Source organism: Bubalus kerabau, chromosome 1, assembly GCF_029407905.1.
Source record: "Bubalus kerabau isolate K-KA32 ecotype Philippines breed swamp buffalo chromosome 1, PCC_UOA_SB_1v2, whole genome shotgun sequence".
Classification (NCBI taxonomy): domain Eukaryota; kingdom Metazoa; phylum Chordata; class Mammalia; order Artiodactyla; family Bovidae; genus Bubalus; species Bubalus kerabau.
Window position 1 is genome coordinate 24528865 of NC_073624.1, and position 18987 is coordinate 24547851.

An 18987-nucleotide genomic window follows, 5' to 3' on the forward strand; every position below is an offset into this window, starting at 1 on the left:
TGGGACGAGATGATCTCTGAGGCCCCCTGCTGTGCTAAACCTCCATGTTCTGAGCCCCCTCAGTGAAGTCAAGGATTGTGAAATGCTTGTATAAGTGAAATGTCAGAGTACAAAATGTATAAGCAGACTTTGCCAGAGAAAATGTCACTCAAGTTTATCTGCTAATAAATAGTGTATTCCCTTTGGTCTCCTCTTGGTTTTTGTTTTGTGAATGTTCGTGTTAGGCCTGGCAGCTTGTTCTCCTTGTTATTAAAAAAAGAAATGGTGGTGCTTAAATTAGGAACAAAAGTGTCTTTTCACTCTACTGGAAAACTGTGAAAATTGCCATATTAATGCATCTGTCAAGGGTATCAAGAAGGTCCCGAACACGTGGCCCAACATGGTATATATTTCATTGAAGTGAATCATTTGAATTAATGGGCTCTGAAGAAAAGCTAGGGGGAGATTAGGCTAAAAAACATAGGTTTGAATTCTGACTTCACTGCTAGGATGAGCTGTGTGACCCTGGATACATTTTATGATCTCTAACCCCTGATTCTGCAGCCCTAGTAGAAGAGTATTTTCCCTATAGGCCTCTTGTGAGAAATAAAGATAATGTATCTGTGGTATATAATACAGTGCCTGACATTTAATTGGTACTCACCCAGGTGGCGCTAGTGGTAGAGAACCCACCTGCCACTTCAGAAGACTTAAGAGACGTCAGTTAGATCCCTGTGTCTGGAAGATCCCCTGGAGGAGGGCATGGCAACCCATTCCAGTATTCTTGCGTGGACAGAGGAGCCTAGGGGGCTACAGTCCATGGGGTTACAAAGAGTCGGACACAACTGAAGCAACAGAGCGTGAGTCCACAGTGGTAGTAGTTGTAAGTGTTAAACATTATTTTATTTTAAAAAATACTTTTATTTATTTGGCGGCATCAGGTCTTAGTTGCATCATGCAGGATCTTTTGTTGCAGTGCGTGGATTCTCTAGTTGTGCTGCTCAGACTCTGTAGTTGTGTGTGGGCTTAGCTGCTCTGCAGCATGGAATCTTAGTTCCCCAACCAGGGATCGAACCCATGTTCCCTGCACTTGCAAGGTGGATTCTTCAACACTGGACCACCAGGGAAGTCCATGTTATTATGTGATTTTATTACATTCATTAAAATATCTAGGGAATTACTAAATTATATATTGTGTTCTACATTCCTAGTTATCCTAATATGATGTACAAGATTACTGAAAGAAACAGTCCAGCTAGTATGGATTTCAGTTCCTGTTTTCGGTAGACCTTGTAGACTGAGATTTGCCAGGGAAGGATTTCCCTGCTTGTCTGACTTACAGATCAAAGGTGTGATGTGAGAATAAGTGGCAAGAGTTTACTCTTATCTGTAAGAGTCACCATAAACAATTGCCTTTGGAAATAGTCACATCAGAACATCCAGTGTGTGGTAATTGATGTCACCGAGCCTATGGCGTAATTGATGAAAACATCTGCCTGTCATCTGTCTGTTGTGCAAGAGGGTGGCACCCCAGAGAAGATTCCCACAGAGAGCTCCTGGTCCTTTTTGGGGATGGTTGTCTGGAGAAGGGTCAGAAAGCCAGAAACCATAGAGTTGACTCGGAAGAGTTTTTGTTGCAACCTAGGAAACCCTCACTTTTATAATCTGTCTGAATCCCCATGAGAATGGATGGATGATGGTGGGCTAGAATGGGCCAAACTTTGGTTGACAGCAAGGGGCAGTCCATTTTCTGAAGTGGAGACAGCTGATCATATGGGTCACAGGCAAAATCAGGAGGTAGCAGATGTGTGAAAGCTCAAGCAATGAAGCCACAGCGTCAGGTTCTTAGAGCTGAAGAAAGACCTCCAGAAGATGCTTCCAGTCAGAGTGACGTTAGGAAGGTGGACATGACGGGGTCAGTGCAGGGACAAGTCAGGAATGCGACTTCCCTGGTGGCTTGGTGGTTAGAGACTCGGCACGGCCACTGCAGGGGATGTGGGTCCCACCCCTCGTTGGGGAACTGAGATCCTGCATGCCATGTGGCATGGCTAAAAAATAAATAAAACAAAAAAATTTTTAAAAAAGAACAAATCCTAAAGGAAATCAGTGCTGAGTATTCATTGGAAGGACTGATGTTGAAGCTGAAACTCCAATACTTTGGCCACCTGATGCGAAGAGCTGACTCATTGGAAAAGACCCTGATGCTGGGAAAGATTGAGGGCAGGAGGAGAAGGGGACGACAGAAGATGAGACGGTTGGATGGCATCACCGACTCAATGGACATGGGTTTGGGTGGACTCCGGGAGCTGGTGATGGACAGGGAGGCCTGGCGTGCTGCAGTTCATGGGGTCGCAAAGAGTCAGACACGACTGAGCGACTGAACTGAAGGAAGGTTCCAGTCAATGATGAAGAGCTTGAGTTTGAGGTACCTCTCATTGTTTTCTAGGATACACTTCAGTGGTTTTGGTGTATTCACAAACTTGTGCAGCCAGTATCACTATCTAATTCCAGAACATTTCATCACCCCCCAAAATAAGTGCTGTATAAATTAGCCATCACTCCCCATGCCCCATTCTCCCACCCCTGGCAACCACTAATCTCCTTTCTGTCTCTCTGAGTCACCTTTTCTGGGCATTTCACATACAGGGAATCATATGGTGTGGCCTGTTGTGTCTGGCTTTTTCACTTAATATAGTGTTTTCAGAGTTCATCCATGGTGTGGCTTATATCAGTATCGCTTCCCTTTTTATGACTAAGCACTATTCTGTTGTATAGATATATCACAATTCGGTTTATCCATTTCCCAGTTGATGGGCATTTGTGTTGTTACTGCTTTGTGACTATTATGAAATAATGTTGTCATGAACATTTGCTTGCAGGTTTTTCTGTGAATAGCTGTTTCAATTCTCTTGAGCGTGTGTGTGTGTGTGTGTGTGTATCAAAGAGTAAAATTGCTGGGTCGTGTGGTATTTAATGGTCACCCTGTGTTTAATTCTTGGAGAAACTAAAGTGTGCCGTAGCATTCACGTTCCCACCAGCTGTGCATGAGGATTCCAGTTTCTCCACGTCCTCACCAGCACTTACTGCCTAGCTTTTTATTTCAGCCATCCTAGTGAGTGTCACGTTGTAGCTGTTTGTGGTTTTGATCTTCGTTTTCCTAGTGACTGAAGATGTTGAGCACCTTTCTGTGTGCCCACTGGACAGAATTTCAAGCTGTATGTTTGCAGCCCCAGATTTTGCCCTTGGGACAGTACTAATTTACTTGGTTATGTCAGCTGCTCTCTAATCACAGTCAGTAGTTCTGAGATTCAGAATGGGAGAAAGAGTGAAGCTTTTTATAAAGCACTGAAGCAGTTTCTTTTTAATGTGATCATATAATTGGGGAATTTCTTAGTTTTATGATAGTACTTATGAAAAACAGATCTCCAAACAGATTTGGCCATCCGATGGTATTTCTTATAATAATATAACTTTGCATTTTTATAGTTCTGGTCTCTTTTTAGGTCATTTTCAATATATCGTCTCATTTGTAATCTTTATAACACTACTGTAAAATAATAGGTGGATGATGGACGGGTATTACTATTCCCATTTTTAAGAAGTAGAAACTCAGGCTCACACAGATAGTAGGATTTAAATTCAAGCCTTCTGACTTCTATCTTTCTATGGTAGCGAATTATTAGCCAAGTCAAGGACTGGGGGTGAGCCTGCATTGCTAAAAATCAGTGATATGCCCATCTCCAAAAAGACATTAGAGGCTTGGCCACATCCCTATAGATTGTTACAGACCTGAGAATTCATTATTTGGATATATGTAAACTAGAATGAATTCTCAGTTTTCCATTTAACCCCTCTAGCTAGAAACAAAAATTATAATAAAAGAGCAGAGTTGTGTACCCCTGTGTATTCATTACACTTGGGAGCGCTGAAGGATATCTATACAAAGGAACAAAGCTGGGACTGGATTTGAAATGTGAGGAGAGGGCAGAAAACCCTTGGCTCGCTGGCCTCAGCCCATCGTGGCTTCCAGCTCCCAACCTCCATATTCCTAAATTGACCAACTTGGGAAACCAGAATTTAAAGGCAGAATGAATACAGAGAAAGTGGACTATTTGAGACCAAATAAAAGTTGACCTTAAAGCTTAAGTTAACTGAGACATCATATTAAAAGCTGAACATTACTTTTAAAGGATGGAAAAAATGAGTGACTTTTTAAAATAGAGTCTCAAGTTCTTGAGCAATCTTTTTTAAAAAATATTTATTGAGGCTGCGTTGGGTCTTGGTTGCATCGTGTGCGATCGTGTGCCAGGGGCGCACAGGCTCACTGGCTGCCGTGTGTGGGCTTTCTTGCTCCGAGGCATGTGGGATCTTAGTTCCCCGACCAGGGATCAAACCTGTGTCTCCTGCATTGCAAGGCAGATTCCTAACCACAGGACCACCAGGTGAGTCCCAAGTCCTTAAGCAGTCTTTTTTTAACAGTTTTTTGTTTTTTTTTAAAAAGACTTAAGTAACTTAAGAAGAGGAGGAAAAGCAATAATCTGTTGATTGTATAGAGTTGAATTTTGTTAACTGTGAAACATGGTTTGTCTAATCATTTTCTTTTGATCTGTGAAAAAGTTAAATTTTCTTTTTACCATCTTGAACCTATCTACAGCTTAGGGTTTTAGAATTTAGAAGATGTACACTCTTCTTTCTGAAGCTCTTGCTGTTGTCATGCATCTTTTTTCTAACTTAGAGCTGTTTACTCTTGAAGTATGTATCACTACTTTGACAAGGTTATCTTTACTTTGAAAGGGAAGTTCCATGAAGCATTTAGACATCTTCCATGGGATGACCTACCTTTCCCAAACTAGCATCAAAGCTTATTCTATCAGGAAATTTTAAAAAATAATTTTTGAAGCAGTGTACTCTTGCTAGAGAGGATATCGTCTATTGAAGCTCTTCTGCTTGCTTTCAAAATATTTTTTGAAAAATGTATATATACATGCAAGTATATGTATATATTTTTATTTTACCATGTTGGTAGCACCAAACAGTGGTAATAGTAACTCATTCTCATGGCTGAACATATAAATCAAAAACATACGGAAGGACTTGTAGGTAAATAATGATTTCAGTTATTACATAGTGTGAAATGTTTCTGTAAGGGAACTTGGGGGTAAGTAATGTGACTGTGTTGTAAGATTTTCAGTAGCAGAAGCTCAGAACAAAAATAAAACTTACCAGCAAAAAATGCAATGGTAGATTGTCCTCTGAATGAGTGTGTAAGCCTTGAAGATAGTGTAATAGTGATGAGGCATAAAAGTTGCTCACCCGCCTTTAAAATTCCTTTTTTTAATGTTTTTCTTTCTTTATGTATTTGGCTGTACTGGGTCTTAGTTGCAGCCTGAGAACTCTTAGTTGCAGCATGTGGGATCAGTTCCCTGATGAGGAATCAAACTCAGGCCTCCTGCATTGGGAGCACAGAGTCTCAGCCACTGCACCACTGGGCCTTTATACAACAGAGATACATGCGCCTATGTGGATATCTTCAAAGGTCATCATTTTCTCTGCCCGTATTTACTTAATCTTGCTTTTCCATTTCTCATGAGAAAGAGGTTTCTAGACATAGTTTCTCTTTCAGTTCTCATGTTTTTGGTATTGTGTTTATCTGGGGCTCTTCTGTGTGTTTTGTGCGTGTTATCTCATTATTCCTCACATTAATCACATGAGGTAAGTCCTAACATTATGCCTAGTTTAAGGGTGAAGAAACTGAAGGTCGAAGAGGTTAAGTAATTGGTTCAAGGTCACAAAGATGATCAGTCATATGCACAACCGAGATTTTGACCCAGTTTTGTCTGACAGCACCGTCTTCAGCTGCAAGCTATATACAGTCAGCCGTAAAGCTAGAATGGTGACGTGCTCACAGGAACCCTTTATTTTGTTGTTTCTACTGAAGCCCCTGCCCCACTTCTGAGAGACGCCCACCGCTCTCAGAGTGACTTGTGAGTCACGCAGCTCCAGCTCAGAAATGCCTCAGATGTCTGAGCAGGTCATTTTGCAGGGTCTGGATGGTCAGTTCACACCTTAGGTGAAAGCTCTGGCAAAACCTTAGGAGGTCAGCTATTGAGGGTTTAAGCCAATGGGTCTGAAAACCACCGAGTGCTTTTCTGCCACCCCAGCTCAGCAAGGACGGGAGCATCTGTGAAACAGGTCCCTCCCGGGTGAAGTGCTCAGCCCTGTGGACACTGGTGTCATGAGTAGCCACTTCTCATCTGGGAGCAGTAGCTATCTAGAGACATAGATAGCATAGATAGGGGTGGCATCCAGAGTCATCTTGATCATGGACAAAAGGCCTGCAGTGTCTTCACAGTGATATGGCCATTGACCACAATGTCTTCTTTCCACACTGTCGGGGCTTCCCCCTGGGAGTTCTGTGGAAAATGCCATCTGGTTAATATCTAGCTTCTCTTTTTCCTGATCTGTAGTCCACCTTACTTAGCAGTGCCCATGGATTCCGTCTTCAGGCAAGTTTTACTTTTTTACCCAAGAGATCCAGATTCTACTTCAAGCTCAGCTCCGGCAAGCTCACCTACTTCGAGCTTTCCCTGGGCTCCCAGACATTTCCAGGGGCTCCCCTCCTTTCCTTCATAATAAATTCAGTTGACATTCAGCTGATCAGTTGGAGGCTTACTTTCCTGGAAGGGATCTTGATTCTCCTTTTTAGGGCTTCCCTGATGGCTCAGCGGTTAAAGGATCTGCCTGCAATGTAGGAGACTCAGGAGATGTGGGTTCGATTCCTGGGTCGGGAAAATCCCCTGGAGAAGGAAATGGCCACCCATTCCAGTATTCGTGCTTGAACAATCCCATGGACAGAGGAGCCTGGTGGGCTACAGTCCAAAGGGTCTCAAAGAGTTGGATACAACTAAGTGATTAAGCATGCATGCAAAAAGATCTTAAAAGCAGATTTTCTTTAGAAATTCAATGAATGTTTTAATGAGACAAAGGCCCAGGTCAGTTCTCCTGGGAAAAAAAAAAACTTGGATTTTTTTTTTTCTTAATATTGAGTTGTAAGTGGTCTCTACATATTCTGAATATATGTGTGTGTGTGTGTATATACACACACACACACACATATATATATAATAGTCTGTGTCTGTGTCTTGCCTTATCATTTTCTTAATGATATCTTTTGAAGAGAAATTTTAAAATTTAAAATTTCGATGATTTTAAAATTCTTTTAAATTTTAAAATTTAAAACTTCAATGATCAGTTTAACCATTTTTTTTTTTTTATAGTTAATGTTTTTCAGACCTAAGAAATCTTTGCTTCTATAGGATAGCAAAGGTTTTTCTCCTGTGTTTTCTTCTAAAAGTTTTATAGTTTTAGATTCTGTGTTTAGGTCTGTGATTCATTTCATGCTAATCTTTGTGAAGGGAGTGAGATGTGGGGGTTCAGGTTTTTTTTTTTTCTGTATAGATATCTAGTTGTTCTATAAATTATTGAAAAACTTTCTTTAATATATTACCTTGGAAACTTTGGTTTAAAAAAAAAGTCAACTGACCACATATGTTTAGATCTATTTCTGTACTCGTTTCAGTTACACTGGTCTATATATGCCTGTCTCCATGCCACTACCACACTGTTCTGATTACTGTAGGTTTATATTAGGTCTTGAAACAAGTACTATAAGTCTTTCAAACTTTGTTCTTTTGTGCCTTTCTTTTTTTTTTTTTTTGCCACACCTTGCACAGCTTGTGGAATCTCAGTCCCCCAACCAGGGATTGAATCTGAGCCACTGCAGTGAAAGCCTGAAATCCTAACCACAGTACATCAGGGAGCTTCCCAAACTTGGTTCTTTTTCATACTTCGTTTGACCATTCTATTTAGTTACAATCAGCCAATCAAATCCCTACCTGCCCCCCCCCCCAAAAAAAGGCCATCTAGAATTTTGATTTAGATTGAAAATGAATCTATAAATCGATTTGGTAAAAATTGACATCTTGATATTTAATCTTCCATGAACATGGTATATACCTCTCCGTTTTTTGAGATCTCCTTTAATTTTTCACAGCAGGGTTTTGTAATATCAGTGTTCAGGTCTTATACGTATTTTTTTTTTTTTGACACTTTCTCTAAGTTGATGTTCATGCAGTTGTTAAGTTTTATATATATTTTTTCATTCCATTGTTGGGTTGTTCACTGCGAATATGTAGAAATGCAATTGATTTTTGTATATTAACTGTGTGTCTTGCAACCCTGCTAAGTTCACTTGTTGGTTTTATTAGGTTTTGGGTCTAAGTTTCCATAGGATTTTCTAGGCCCACTATCATGTCATCTGTAGATTAAGACCATTTTATTTGTTCCTCTCTAGTGCCTGTGCCTTTTATGTCCTTTGGTTGTCTTATTGCACTGTCTAGGATCTCTAGTATAATGCTGAAGAGAAGTGGGGAGAGTGGGAAAGAATCCTTGCCTTATTCCTGCTCTTAGGGAGAAAACTGTTGTCTACCACTAACTACGATGTTAAGTGTTGGTTTTTCATAGACACCTTTGTCAGATTGAGGGAGTTTCCTTCTGTTCCTAATTAGCTGAAATGTTTTATAATTTAATTTGTCAGGTGCTTTTTCTGCATTGATTTGAAATGATTGTGATTTTTAATCTTTATTATATCAAAATGACTAGGAAGGAAGGACTGAGGGAGCATGTGCGCTTTGAGACAGAAACTTGAGTCTTGGTGGTGTGATTGTTTCTTCCCTGGTCAGGGAACAGCAGCAGGCAGAGAGGGAGTGGATGTGGGCCTGTGCAGAGGAAGGGTACGGGCATCTGACACTCTGGTGGTACGCTCTCCCTGTTTTTATCCAGATGATCGGTTCCAAAGAACCCCATCAAGGGAGGAAAACAGATCCCAGAAGGGGAGCCCAGAACCCCAAATTTGTTTGACTGGAGGGAGGGTGCATGAAGCAGTCCTCTATTTACCTCTCATGGTGTTGACTTGACTTGGTTGACATTTGTGGTTCTGGCAGAGAGTGCCACTCCCTCCCGGCAGCTCATGTAGATTGACTGTGCTCCGCAGCAAGGACAGAGGACCAAGTGAATTGTAAAACTCCTCAGTGCTAGGCTGAGCCCTGAGCTGGGGTGGTGGTGGTGTTCAGTCCCTAAGTCATGTCCGACTCCTTGTGACCCCATGGACTGCAGCCCGCCAGGTTCCCCTGTCCTTCACTATCTCCCACGCATAGGTGTGTGTCTGCTAAGTCGCTTCAGTTATGTCTGACTCCCTGCAACCCTGTGGACTGTAGCCCGCCAGGATCCTCTGTGCACGGGATTCTCCAGGCAAGAATACTGCAGTGTGTTGCCATGTCCTCCTCCAGGGGATCTTTCCGACCCAGGGATCAAACCCATGTTTCTTATGTCTTCTGCATTAGCAGGCGGTTCTTTACCACTACGCCATCTGGGAAGCCACCACTCTATCTCCCAGGGTTTGCTCAAATTATGTCCATTGAGTTGGTGATGCTATCCAATCATCTCATCCTCTGCCACCCGCTTCACCTTTTGCCTTCAGTCTTTCCCAGCATCAGGGTCTTTTCCAATGTGTCAGCTCTTCACAGCAGGTGGCCAAAGTATTGGAGCTGGTATGTTAGCACACCTCATTTCATTTTGTCCTCCCAACAACCCTACAAATCTGCCATCAGTCCCCTGATTTTTGCAGATGAGAAACCTGAGACAGAAAGGATGAGTATTAGCAACTCAAGTGGCAATTGTCGTCGTTCAGTCGCTCAGTCATGTCTCACTCTTTGCTACCCCATGGACTGAAGCATGCCAGACTTTTCTGTCCTTCACCGTCTCTCGGAGCTTGCTCAAACTCATGTCCATTGAGTCGGTGATGCCATCCAACCATCTTGTCCTCTGTTATCCCCTTCTCCTCATGCTTTCAGTCTTTGCCAGCATCAGGGTCTTTTCTAATGAGTTGGCTCTTCGCATCAGGTGGCCAAAATATTGGAGCTTCAGCTTCAGCATCAGTCCTTCCAATGAATATTCAGGACTGATCTCCTTTAGAATGGACTGGTTGGATCTCCCTGCAGTCCAAGGGCCTCTCAAGAGTCTTCTCCAGTACCACAGTTCAAAAGCATCAATCTGAGGTGCTCAGCCTTCTTCGTGGTCCAAGTCTCACATCCATACATGACCACTGGAAAAACCACAGCTTTGACGAGAGGACCTTTGTCAGCAAACTAATGTCTCTTTTTTAATACGCTGTCTAGGTTTGTCATAGCTTTTCTTTCAAGGAGCAAGCATCTTTTAATTGGCTGCAATCACCATCTGCAGTGATTTTGGAGCCCAAGAAAATAAAATCTGTCACGTTTCCATTGTTTTCCCATCTATTTGCCATAAAGTGATGGGACCAGATGCCATGATCTTTGTTTTTTGAATGTTGAGTTTTAAGCCAACTTTTTCACTCTCCTCTTTCACCCTCATTAAGAGGCTCTTTAGTTCCTCTTCGCTTTCTGCCATAAGGGTGGTATCATCTGGATATCTGAGGTTATTGATATTTTTCCCAGCAATCTTGATTCCAGCTTGTGCTTCATCCCGCCTGGCATTTCACATGATGTACTCTGCAAAAAAGTTAAATAAGCAGGGTGACAATATACAGCCTTGACGTACTCCTTTCCCAATTTTGAACTAGTCCATTGTTCCATGTCCAGTTCTGACTATTGCTTCTTGACCTGCATACAGGTTTCGCAGGAGGCAGGGAAGGTGGTCTGGTAGTCCCATCTCTTTCAGAATTTTTCACAGTTTGTTGTGATCCACACAGTCAAAGGCTTTAGTGTAGTCAGTGAAGCAGAAGTAGATGTTTTTCTGGAATTCTCTTGCTTTTTCTATGATCCAGTGGATGTTGGCAATTTGATCTCTGGTTCCTCTGCCTTTTCTAAATCCAGCTTGTTGGTTCACATACTGTTGAAGCCTGGCTTGGAGAATTTTGAACATTACTTTGCTAGCATGTGAAATGATGCATTTGTGCGGTAGTTTGAACATTCTTCGGCATTGCCCTTCTTTGGGATTGGAAGGAAAACTGATCTTTTCTTGTCCTCTGGCCACTGCTGAGTTTTCCATATTAGCTGGAATATTGAGTGCAGCACTTTTCACAGCATCATGTTTTAGGATTTGAAATAGCTCAGCTGGAATTCCATCACCTCCACTAGCTCTGTTCGTAGTGATGCTCCTAAGGCCCACTTGACTTCACAGTCCAAGATTTCTGGCTCTAGGTGAGTGATAACACCATCGTGGTTATCTGGGTCATTAGGATCTTTTTTGTATAGTTCTTCTGTGTATTCTTGCCACCTCTTCTTAATATCTTCTGCTTCTGTTAGGTCCTTTATTGTGCCCATCTTTGCATGAAATGTTCCCTTGGTATCTCTAATTTTCTTGAAGAGATCTCTATAATCTTTCCCATTCTGTTGTTTTCCTCTATTTCTTTGCGTTGTTCACTGAGGAAGGTTTTCTTACCTCTCCTTGCTTTTCTTTGGAACTCTGCATTCAGATGGATATATCTTTTCTCCTTTGTCTTTCTCTTCTCTTCTCAACTATTTGTAAGGCCTCCTCAGACAGCCATTTTGCATTTTTGCATTTCTTTTTCTTGGGGATGGTTTTGATCACCGCCTCCTGTACAGTGTCACGAACCTCTGTCCATAGTTCTTCAGGCACTTTGTCTATCAGATCTAATCCCTTGAATCTTTTTCTCACTTCCAGTGTATAACCATAAGGGATTTGATTTAGGTCATACCTGAATGGCCTAGTGGTTTTCCCTACTTTCTTCAAATTAAGTCTGAATTTTGCAAACAGTCAGCTCCCAGTCTTGTTTTTGCTGACTTATAGAGCTTCTCCATCTATACAAATGGCAGAGCCAGAGTCAAACCCCATCTGCCTGATTCCCAGCGCAGGATTCTTTCTATAGAGAAAAAGAGCTAGAAACTCCCTGGGCCTTACCTAGGACTAAGTGGCTTACACACCCAGAACGGGGGGAGCTGGGTGCTTTCACCTCACTCCCCCTGCAGAGGGTTCCAGCCACATTCGGGAAGGTTTTTGTCCCCCAGGCTTCCACTTCCAGGAACCCTGGTCGTCCCCCACGTGGCCCGTGGTCCGCACCTGTTGCTCACCGCCCCCCACCACCACCATCCTCTCGCCGGGACTTGTTTCCATGGGATTGAATGTGTCTCACTTCTCTCGCCCCTGCAGATGGATTTGTCTGTAGAAACCCTCTTTAGCTTCATGCAGGAGCGCCAGAAAAGATATGCCAAATACGCCGAGCAGATCCAGAAGGTCAATGAGATGTCGGCCATCCTGCGTCGCATCCAGATGGGCATCGACCAGACGGTACCGCTGCTGGAGCGACTCAACAGCCTGCTGCCTGAGGCCGAGCGCCTGGAGCCCTTCAGCGTGAAGCCCGACCGCGAGCTCAGGCTGTAGCCAAGCCCCCCGGCACCGCCAGGGCCACGGGGCCTTTGGAACCAGAGACACAGGAGGTGACCTAGGTCAGGGGAGTGTGGTGCTCCCCAAGGGCACGGGAGGCAGTCCATTGCCCTGGAGACCTGTGATGCTCCAGCCCTCCCCTTGACGCGCTTTCCCCTGCAAAGCCAACCAACCTGCCCTCCATGGTCTCTGAAGTGGGAATATTTGAACTCTTAGGAATTCTGTACAGAACCCTGCCTTGGGAATTATTTTTTTAATTTAGTTTGCTTTTTTTTTTAATTGATAGTGTATATTACCTAATCTAGCTTGCAGACTGAAACTATGAAGAGAAGGGGGAAGAAGATTTGAGGAAGCCCTGTGTCCCTGATGCCTCTGTGACATTTTTCTCCATAACTGTCTGGGCTGCATACATAAAGAGCTAACTTAATCCAGGCGTGCGTGTCATGTTTCCATCGCAGCCAGCCTCAATCCAGCCTGGCAGGGCGCTGGCATCGCTCCTGTGTTAGCTTAGGGTGTCCCTGCTGTGTCGTCACTGGAAACTGAAGCCTCCCTTTCCACAGCCTGGTTGGGTTCGTCTCCCACTGATAATGGGTTTCCTTGATGCAAACACAGTTTAGGTTTCCTCTTGTGACATCAGCGTTGGCAGGACTCCAGTTTCTGAAGCAGGTTTTAGCCAGCATTGCTTTACTAGTTTCGCAGACGCATGGAGCAGAGAGGAAGAGCGCGCACCCAGCAGGCATCCACGGGGCCCACTGCCTGGGCCAGACACTGTGTCTGCATACAGAAAGGGCTGTGTAGTGCCTGCCCTTCTTTCCTGAAGAGAAAAAACAACGCAAGCGCTGCTGAATTTCTCTGGGGGTTTAGGAAATGAAGCAACTTGAGGAGCCACAGAAGTTCTTAGCACAGTCCTTTGCACGTTATAAAGGTTCTAGTGGAAGAGAAGACTGCAGAAGCCGAGAAATGGAGTGTAGGACTGACCCAGGCCGGCAGACAGAGACCAGGAGCTGGGGATAGAGGGAGGTCGCTGGGGCCCACGGGGCTCCCGAGGTTTCTCCAGACCGCAGAGTGTGACTTTTTATATGTCCAAACAGCCTTTAGTATATTTATAAGGTTAAAATTGATCCCACTTAATTTAGCATCTCTCAGGTAAACGTCATCTGATTCTTCTAATCAGATTTTGATCAAATTTGATCGAACACTATCCTGTAAGGTTCTTAGAACCCAGAGTAAAATGTAGAGCATAAAACAGCTGCATGATGGCTTAAGTATAAATATCCCAAGCTCAATGGAAAATACAATTTTCTAAAATTTTAAACATGGTGTAAAAATCAACAGCTTCTAGAATTTTCTAAGGCCCAAAACATATGAAGATGGTTCACTCTCTTGGAGCCAGAAAGACAGGTTGGAACCCAGAGCCAAATGAAGAGGCCCAAGAGGGTGTCTGCCTTCCTCGGAGGGCACCCTTCTGGGAACCATTTCTTTGCACCATGAGGAAAGTGGGTAGACACCCAGCCCAGGAAGGTGAAGTGGCCTGAGGGAGCCAGGGAGGGGTTGGAAGCCCTGCACTGGGAGTGTGGAATGCAGGGGAGCTGGACTTGCAGGGGTCAGAGGTTTGGGGGCCATTCTCGTGAAGGAAGCTCTTCTTTTTCTTTTCTTTTCCAAGTTGTATTCCCTCCTGGTTTGTTTTTTTTTTAATTATTTATTTTAATTGGAGGGTAATTACTTCACAATATTGTGGGGTTTTTGCCATACATCAACGTGAATCAGCCACAAATATACCTGTGGTCCCCCCACCTCCCGAAGCCCCTTCTCACCTCCCTCCTCACCCTGTCCGTCTAGGTTGTCCCAGAGCACCAACTCTGGGGGCCCTGAGAAGCTTGTCTTTATAAATGCCTTTGATGGTCGGGATTTTAGTGGGGCTTTAAGCCATTTCTAGAGCAATTCATCAGAGTTCACATCAGGAAAGATGTTCTGTAATTTTAGAAGCCTGTTGAGTAGCTAAGGTTATTCTAGGAAATGTCACGGAGGCGGCCACAATGTTTGTTAAACTAATGCCTCCCACCGCCACGTTGCAGTGTTCCTCTCGTGTATTAAATTTTCATGTGATTGAGAATCTGGCATTGGACTTTATTTGAATCCATTGATCTTTGTCTTCATACTGTTTCATGCTTTTTTTTTCACACTTTTAATATTAAAATTTCATAATACATTTTAGTATCTGATGTGGCTACATAAACACCCCCTTTTTCCTAACTTCACGTTTTTTTTTAACTTCAAACTGGCAGAAAAGCTGAAAAAAATAATACGAGGCATTCTCACCTTCCCTTCCACTAGACTGACAAAACCTGGCATTTTTCAGCCCTCACCGTCATTGTCTTTTGAGTTCCTGTGATATCAGAACCTGGTTCTGAACACCAAGTAGCTTGTAGCCTTCAGAGAAGGAAGGGCTGATTGTCTACCGAGCTGTAAGAACAGCTCAGGCGTCAGGTCCCATTATCCTCACTGCACTTAATACAATTTATAAGTAAAAGCACATAACACAGTGACAAACCATGTCACTAGGCCTATGAGGACAGTGCTTTCTCACTGTTCCGTCGCAGCTGAGATGGTTTGTATGGGGCAAAAAAGCAACCTCGCACCGCATGCAAAACTTTGCCAGCCAGCTCTCCATCCAGTTCTTTTCCTTCTTATAAAGATGTTAAGACAAAACATGGTATTAACTTAGATTTGGGTCCACAGGCTACTCATTACTGGGAAGAGGCAGTAAGAACAATAGGCAGATCTGATGTGTTTTGAAATAATTCTAGTTAATTTAACATTTATGGTATGTGGTGGTTTTGCAGTGTTGTCAACTTTGGCCAAATTGGATTACGTTTCCCGGAATTCCCTTCCCTGTCCCTCTTCGATTAGGGTTGGCCACAAGAGAAATTTGCATGAGATTTGTTAGTGGCAGTAAAGCAACATACATGTGTTTGTGATGAAAGTCGCTGTCGGTCAGGCCCTGTTGCATCTCGTGCACATTTTCAGGGATCTGTTGCACCTATGGTGTGGGCAGCAGCCGGGCCAGCTCCCCAGAACTCAGCCTTCAGCTTTTCAGCATCTTGGGTCAGGTATGAGCACCAGCGTCTCCTTAGGTCTTCTGCAGCACAGAGGATGAGGGCTTAGAGAAGGGATGAGGCCAGCATGGGTTCTGGTGGAGACATGCTGGTTCTAGCTTGTTGCAGGCTTCAGGTGTCCTGGCTCTCCCCCACCACCCATTCCTCCATCCTCCACCGCCCATCCCTCCATCCCTATCACCCATCCCTCCACCCCCCGCTGCCCATCCCTCCACCCCCCACCGTGCATCCCTCCATCCCTCTGTCCTCCACCACCCATCCCTCCATCCCCATCACCCATCCCTCCATGCCCCACTGCCCATCAATCCCTCCATCCCCCACTGCCCATCCCTTCATCCTGTACTGGCCATCCATCCATCCCCACCACCCATCCCTCCATCCTCCACCACCCATCCATCATCCCTACCACCCATCCATCCATCCCTACCACCCATCCATCCATCCCCACCACCCATCCCTCCATCCTCCACTGCCCATCTCTCCATCCCCACCGCCCATCAATCCATTCCCCACTGCCCATCCCTCCATCCCCACCGCCCATCCCTCCATCCCCCACCACCCATCCCTCCATCCTCCACCACCCATCCCTCCATCCTCCACCACCCATCCCCATTGCCCATCCATCCCCATCACCCCATCCATCCATCCATCCCCACCACCCCATCCATCCCCATCACCCATCCATCAATCCCCCACCACCCATCCAGCACAGCTGAACCAGGACTCTAACCAGCTCCTGTAATTAATTGCTTAAGGTAAGTCTCTTGAACAACCTCCTTATTCTATATCATTCCTAATGATTCTTTATGGATTGAACCCTGACTGGTAACATTTTACTTTTTCCTCCTCAATGCTTTACTTTCTTGAACAGATTTTGGGAATGTAATGGGTTTGCTGTTTCCTAGAGTAATTGAAAATTTTATCTTCCTATTTTGTTTACCCCTCAGCTAAACCCAGATATGTAGTACTTAGTCAGAAATTACTTGAAATGTTGATGCTAAAAACTGAAGGGCAGAGTAGAGAGAAGGGAAATGTTTTCTTGTGGAATTTTTAGGTGTAGGTTTTTTCTTAATTGTGAGAGAAGTAATTTTGCTTTCCCCTCACTCTGACTTTCATTCCTTTGTTAAGAGCTACACAGTGCCTAAGAGATGTCATTGTTGTTTTCTGGTTTGTGGTCGGTAACACTGAATTTCTTGCACACACACAAGGCATGTACCTCACATGCAGATGTTGGGACTACAGAAGGAAAGGGTAACCAGAAAACTTAATTATTCCCATGCTTCAAACCATAATGTTAAAACCTTTTGGGCAACTAAATCTAGTTGCTTATTAGTATAAGCAGTACTCATGTGCTGGGCTGGCCGTGTGTGTGTGTCCTTGACTCATGTGCTGGGCTGGCCGTGTGTGTGTGTCCTTGACTCATGTGCTGGGCTGGCTGTGTGTGTGTGTCCTTGACTCATGTGCTGGGCTGGCCGTGTGTGTGTGTCCTTGACTCATGTGCTGGGCTGGCCGTGTGTGTGTGTCCTTGACTCATGTGCTGGGCTGGCCGTGTGTGTGTGTCCTTGACTCTAAGGAGTTTGTTCAGGGTCATCAGTGTCAACATAAGACAGGATGGAACTTATTGATCATTCAATTTTCTTCACCAATCAAGGCAAATTCTTGTTGCTTTTATTATATAGTAAAGCAAGATTTATGCTAAAAGCTTTTAATACAGTCTTTGAAGCTGTCATCCTTCCCCTGACCAGAGAAGCTAGGCCACCACTGAGCTAATAACCCTCTCCCAGTTATCCTGTTTGCTTGTGACACCCTCCTCCAAAGTCATATTCTGCATGTCCTACAAGAAAGCATTTTGAACCGACTCCAGTGTGTTAGCCAGAACCAAAGGAATGGAACTTGTTTTTATTCCTTTGATATAGATAACCAGCTTGGTATCTGTGTACGTAAACTGCAACAGTATGATTGACTTGCAGACTTCTTCCAAGTTGGTGCTGTGGTGATTCTCATGGTTGATTTTTGCAACATTTCAAAGATAATAACCATGTATAATTTTGCTGTACAAGGATGAATGAGCCACACACAATGCAAGAAATAACTCACTTTCCTCTTTGATTGAGAGAAGCAGAAGAGTAGTATTTATAGAGAAAAAGCCCCTAGACCTAAAACATTTCTGCTTAGTGTCAGAAAAGGTAAACCACCAGACGGGAGCATCTAAGATAAAATGACGGTGAGGGTCCTGATGATGGAAGTTCTTGTCCACTTGTCCCATTGTGTACGCCTGACCCTTCCCATCTGCACCTACGCTGCTTCCCCTTAGCCTGAGCCCTGGTTTGGTCATGTCACACCCAAACTAGCCCTTCAATGCCAGCCTGCTATGGCTACGGCTGGTGGTCCCCAAGAGGCCCTCAAGTCTGTCTAAGTCATAACTGGCTTGACCTTCGGGCCTTCCAACACCTATAAGTTCCCATCCAAAGCCTCTCACCGAGGGACGTGCTCCCTCCTGCCACCTTACATCTTAAGGCAGATTTATTCCTATGCCTTCCCTGGTGGCTCAGACAGTAAAGAATCTGCCTGCAATGCAGGAGACCTGGGTTTGATCCTTGGGTAGGGAAGGCATGGCAACCACTCCAGTATTTTTGCCTCGAGACTCCCACGGACAGAGGAGCCTGGCGGGCTACAGTCCATGGGGTCACAAAGAATCACACACAACTGAGTGACTAACACTTTGTCTTTCTGTTCCTCTGTCCCACGCCCACCTCCACTTTTTGGCAAGGTCCTAGCCAAGACAGCTCTTTCTGGTCCTCCCTCACTCCATCCAATCCTTCTTACTTTTAAATTTCCTTAAATCTAACTCAGAAGCCTTTCACAACCAACTGAAATGATGTCGCCTGTGATTATCAGTGTCATCGGTATCCTGTCTGCTTGCACTGAAGGTAAATGCTTTATTCGTTTAATGCATCATCATTTTTTTTTTTGCCTAACCACCTTATGAGGTTGAGCTTCTTGTCTCATGAGTCGTCGTGCCTGGTGTCATCACGTAGAAGCAGAGAGGTTATTAGGACGTGCATGACAAGGATGGAGAACAGATCTTGAAATAAGTACTTTCCCTTGGTTTTTCCTACAAGAATTCTAAAACTGTACAAGATGCACCATGAATGTTTGTCTTTTTCCTTCCTACCCTGCACCATTCTGGATTCAGCCAGTCAGCAAATGTTTACCTTTGAGGTTTCTATGCCATAGTGTGCATCTGATGTACCCATGAAAGGATGAAGATGACGGCAGTAGACTGTTAGCTCTGACACGTGTTCCCTGTGCAAGGTGGAGCCTGTGACACAGGCTGAAGACTCAGCATTTCACCTTGAGCTGAATCCTCTGATGGGAGGCCAGCAGGCCAGGCCCCACTATGGCCTCCCTAACCCCTTGGACGTGCTACAGAGAGAAGTCCCTTCTCATG

At 44.2% G+C, this 18987-nt stretch overlaps 1 protein-coding gene across 4 annotated transcripts in view; it reads left to right on the forward strand.

Annotated features, from left to right (window-relative positions):
• The window catches only part of BORCS5 (BLOC-1 related complex subunit 5), a 97691-nt gene extending 83157 nt beyond the window's left edge, over window positions 1–14534 (forward strand). For 2 of the 4 annotated variants that reach the window (XM_055570423.1, XM_055570422.1), the window contains one exon: window positions 12187–12849. In XM_055570423.1, the coding sequence (XP_055426398.1) occupies window positions 12187–12417 (231 nt within the window). In that variant the 3' untranslated portion in view covers window positions 12418–12849. Of the gene's footprint in view, window positions 1–12186 lie in introns of all 4 variants that reach the window. The other 2 variants (XM_055570426.1, XM_055570421.1) reach the window with 2 other exon arrangements.
• The last annotated feature ends 4453 nt before the right edge of the window (window positions 14535–18987 follow it).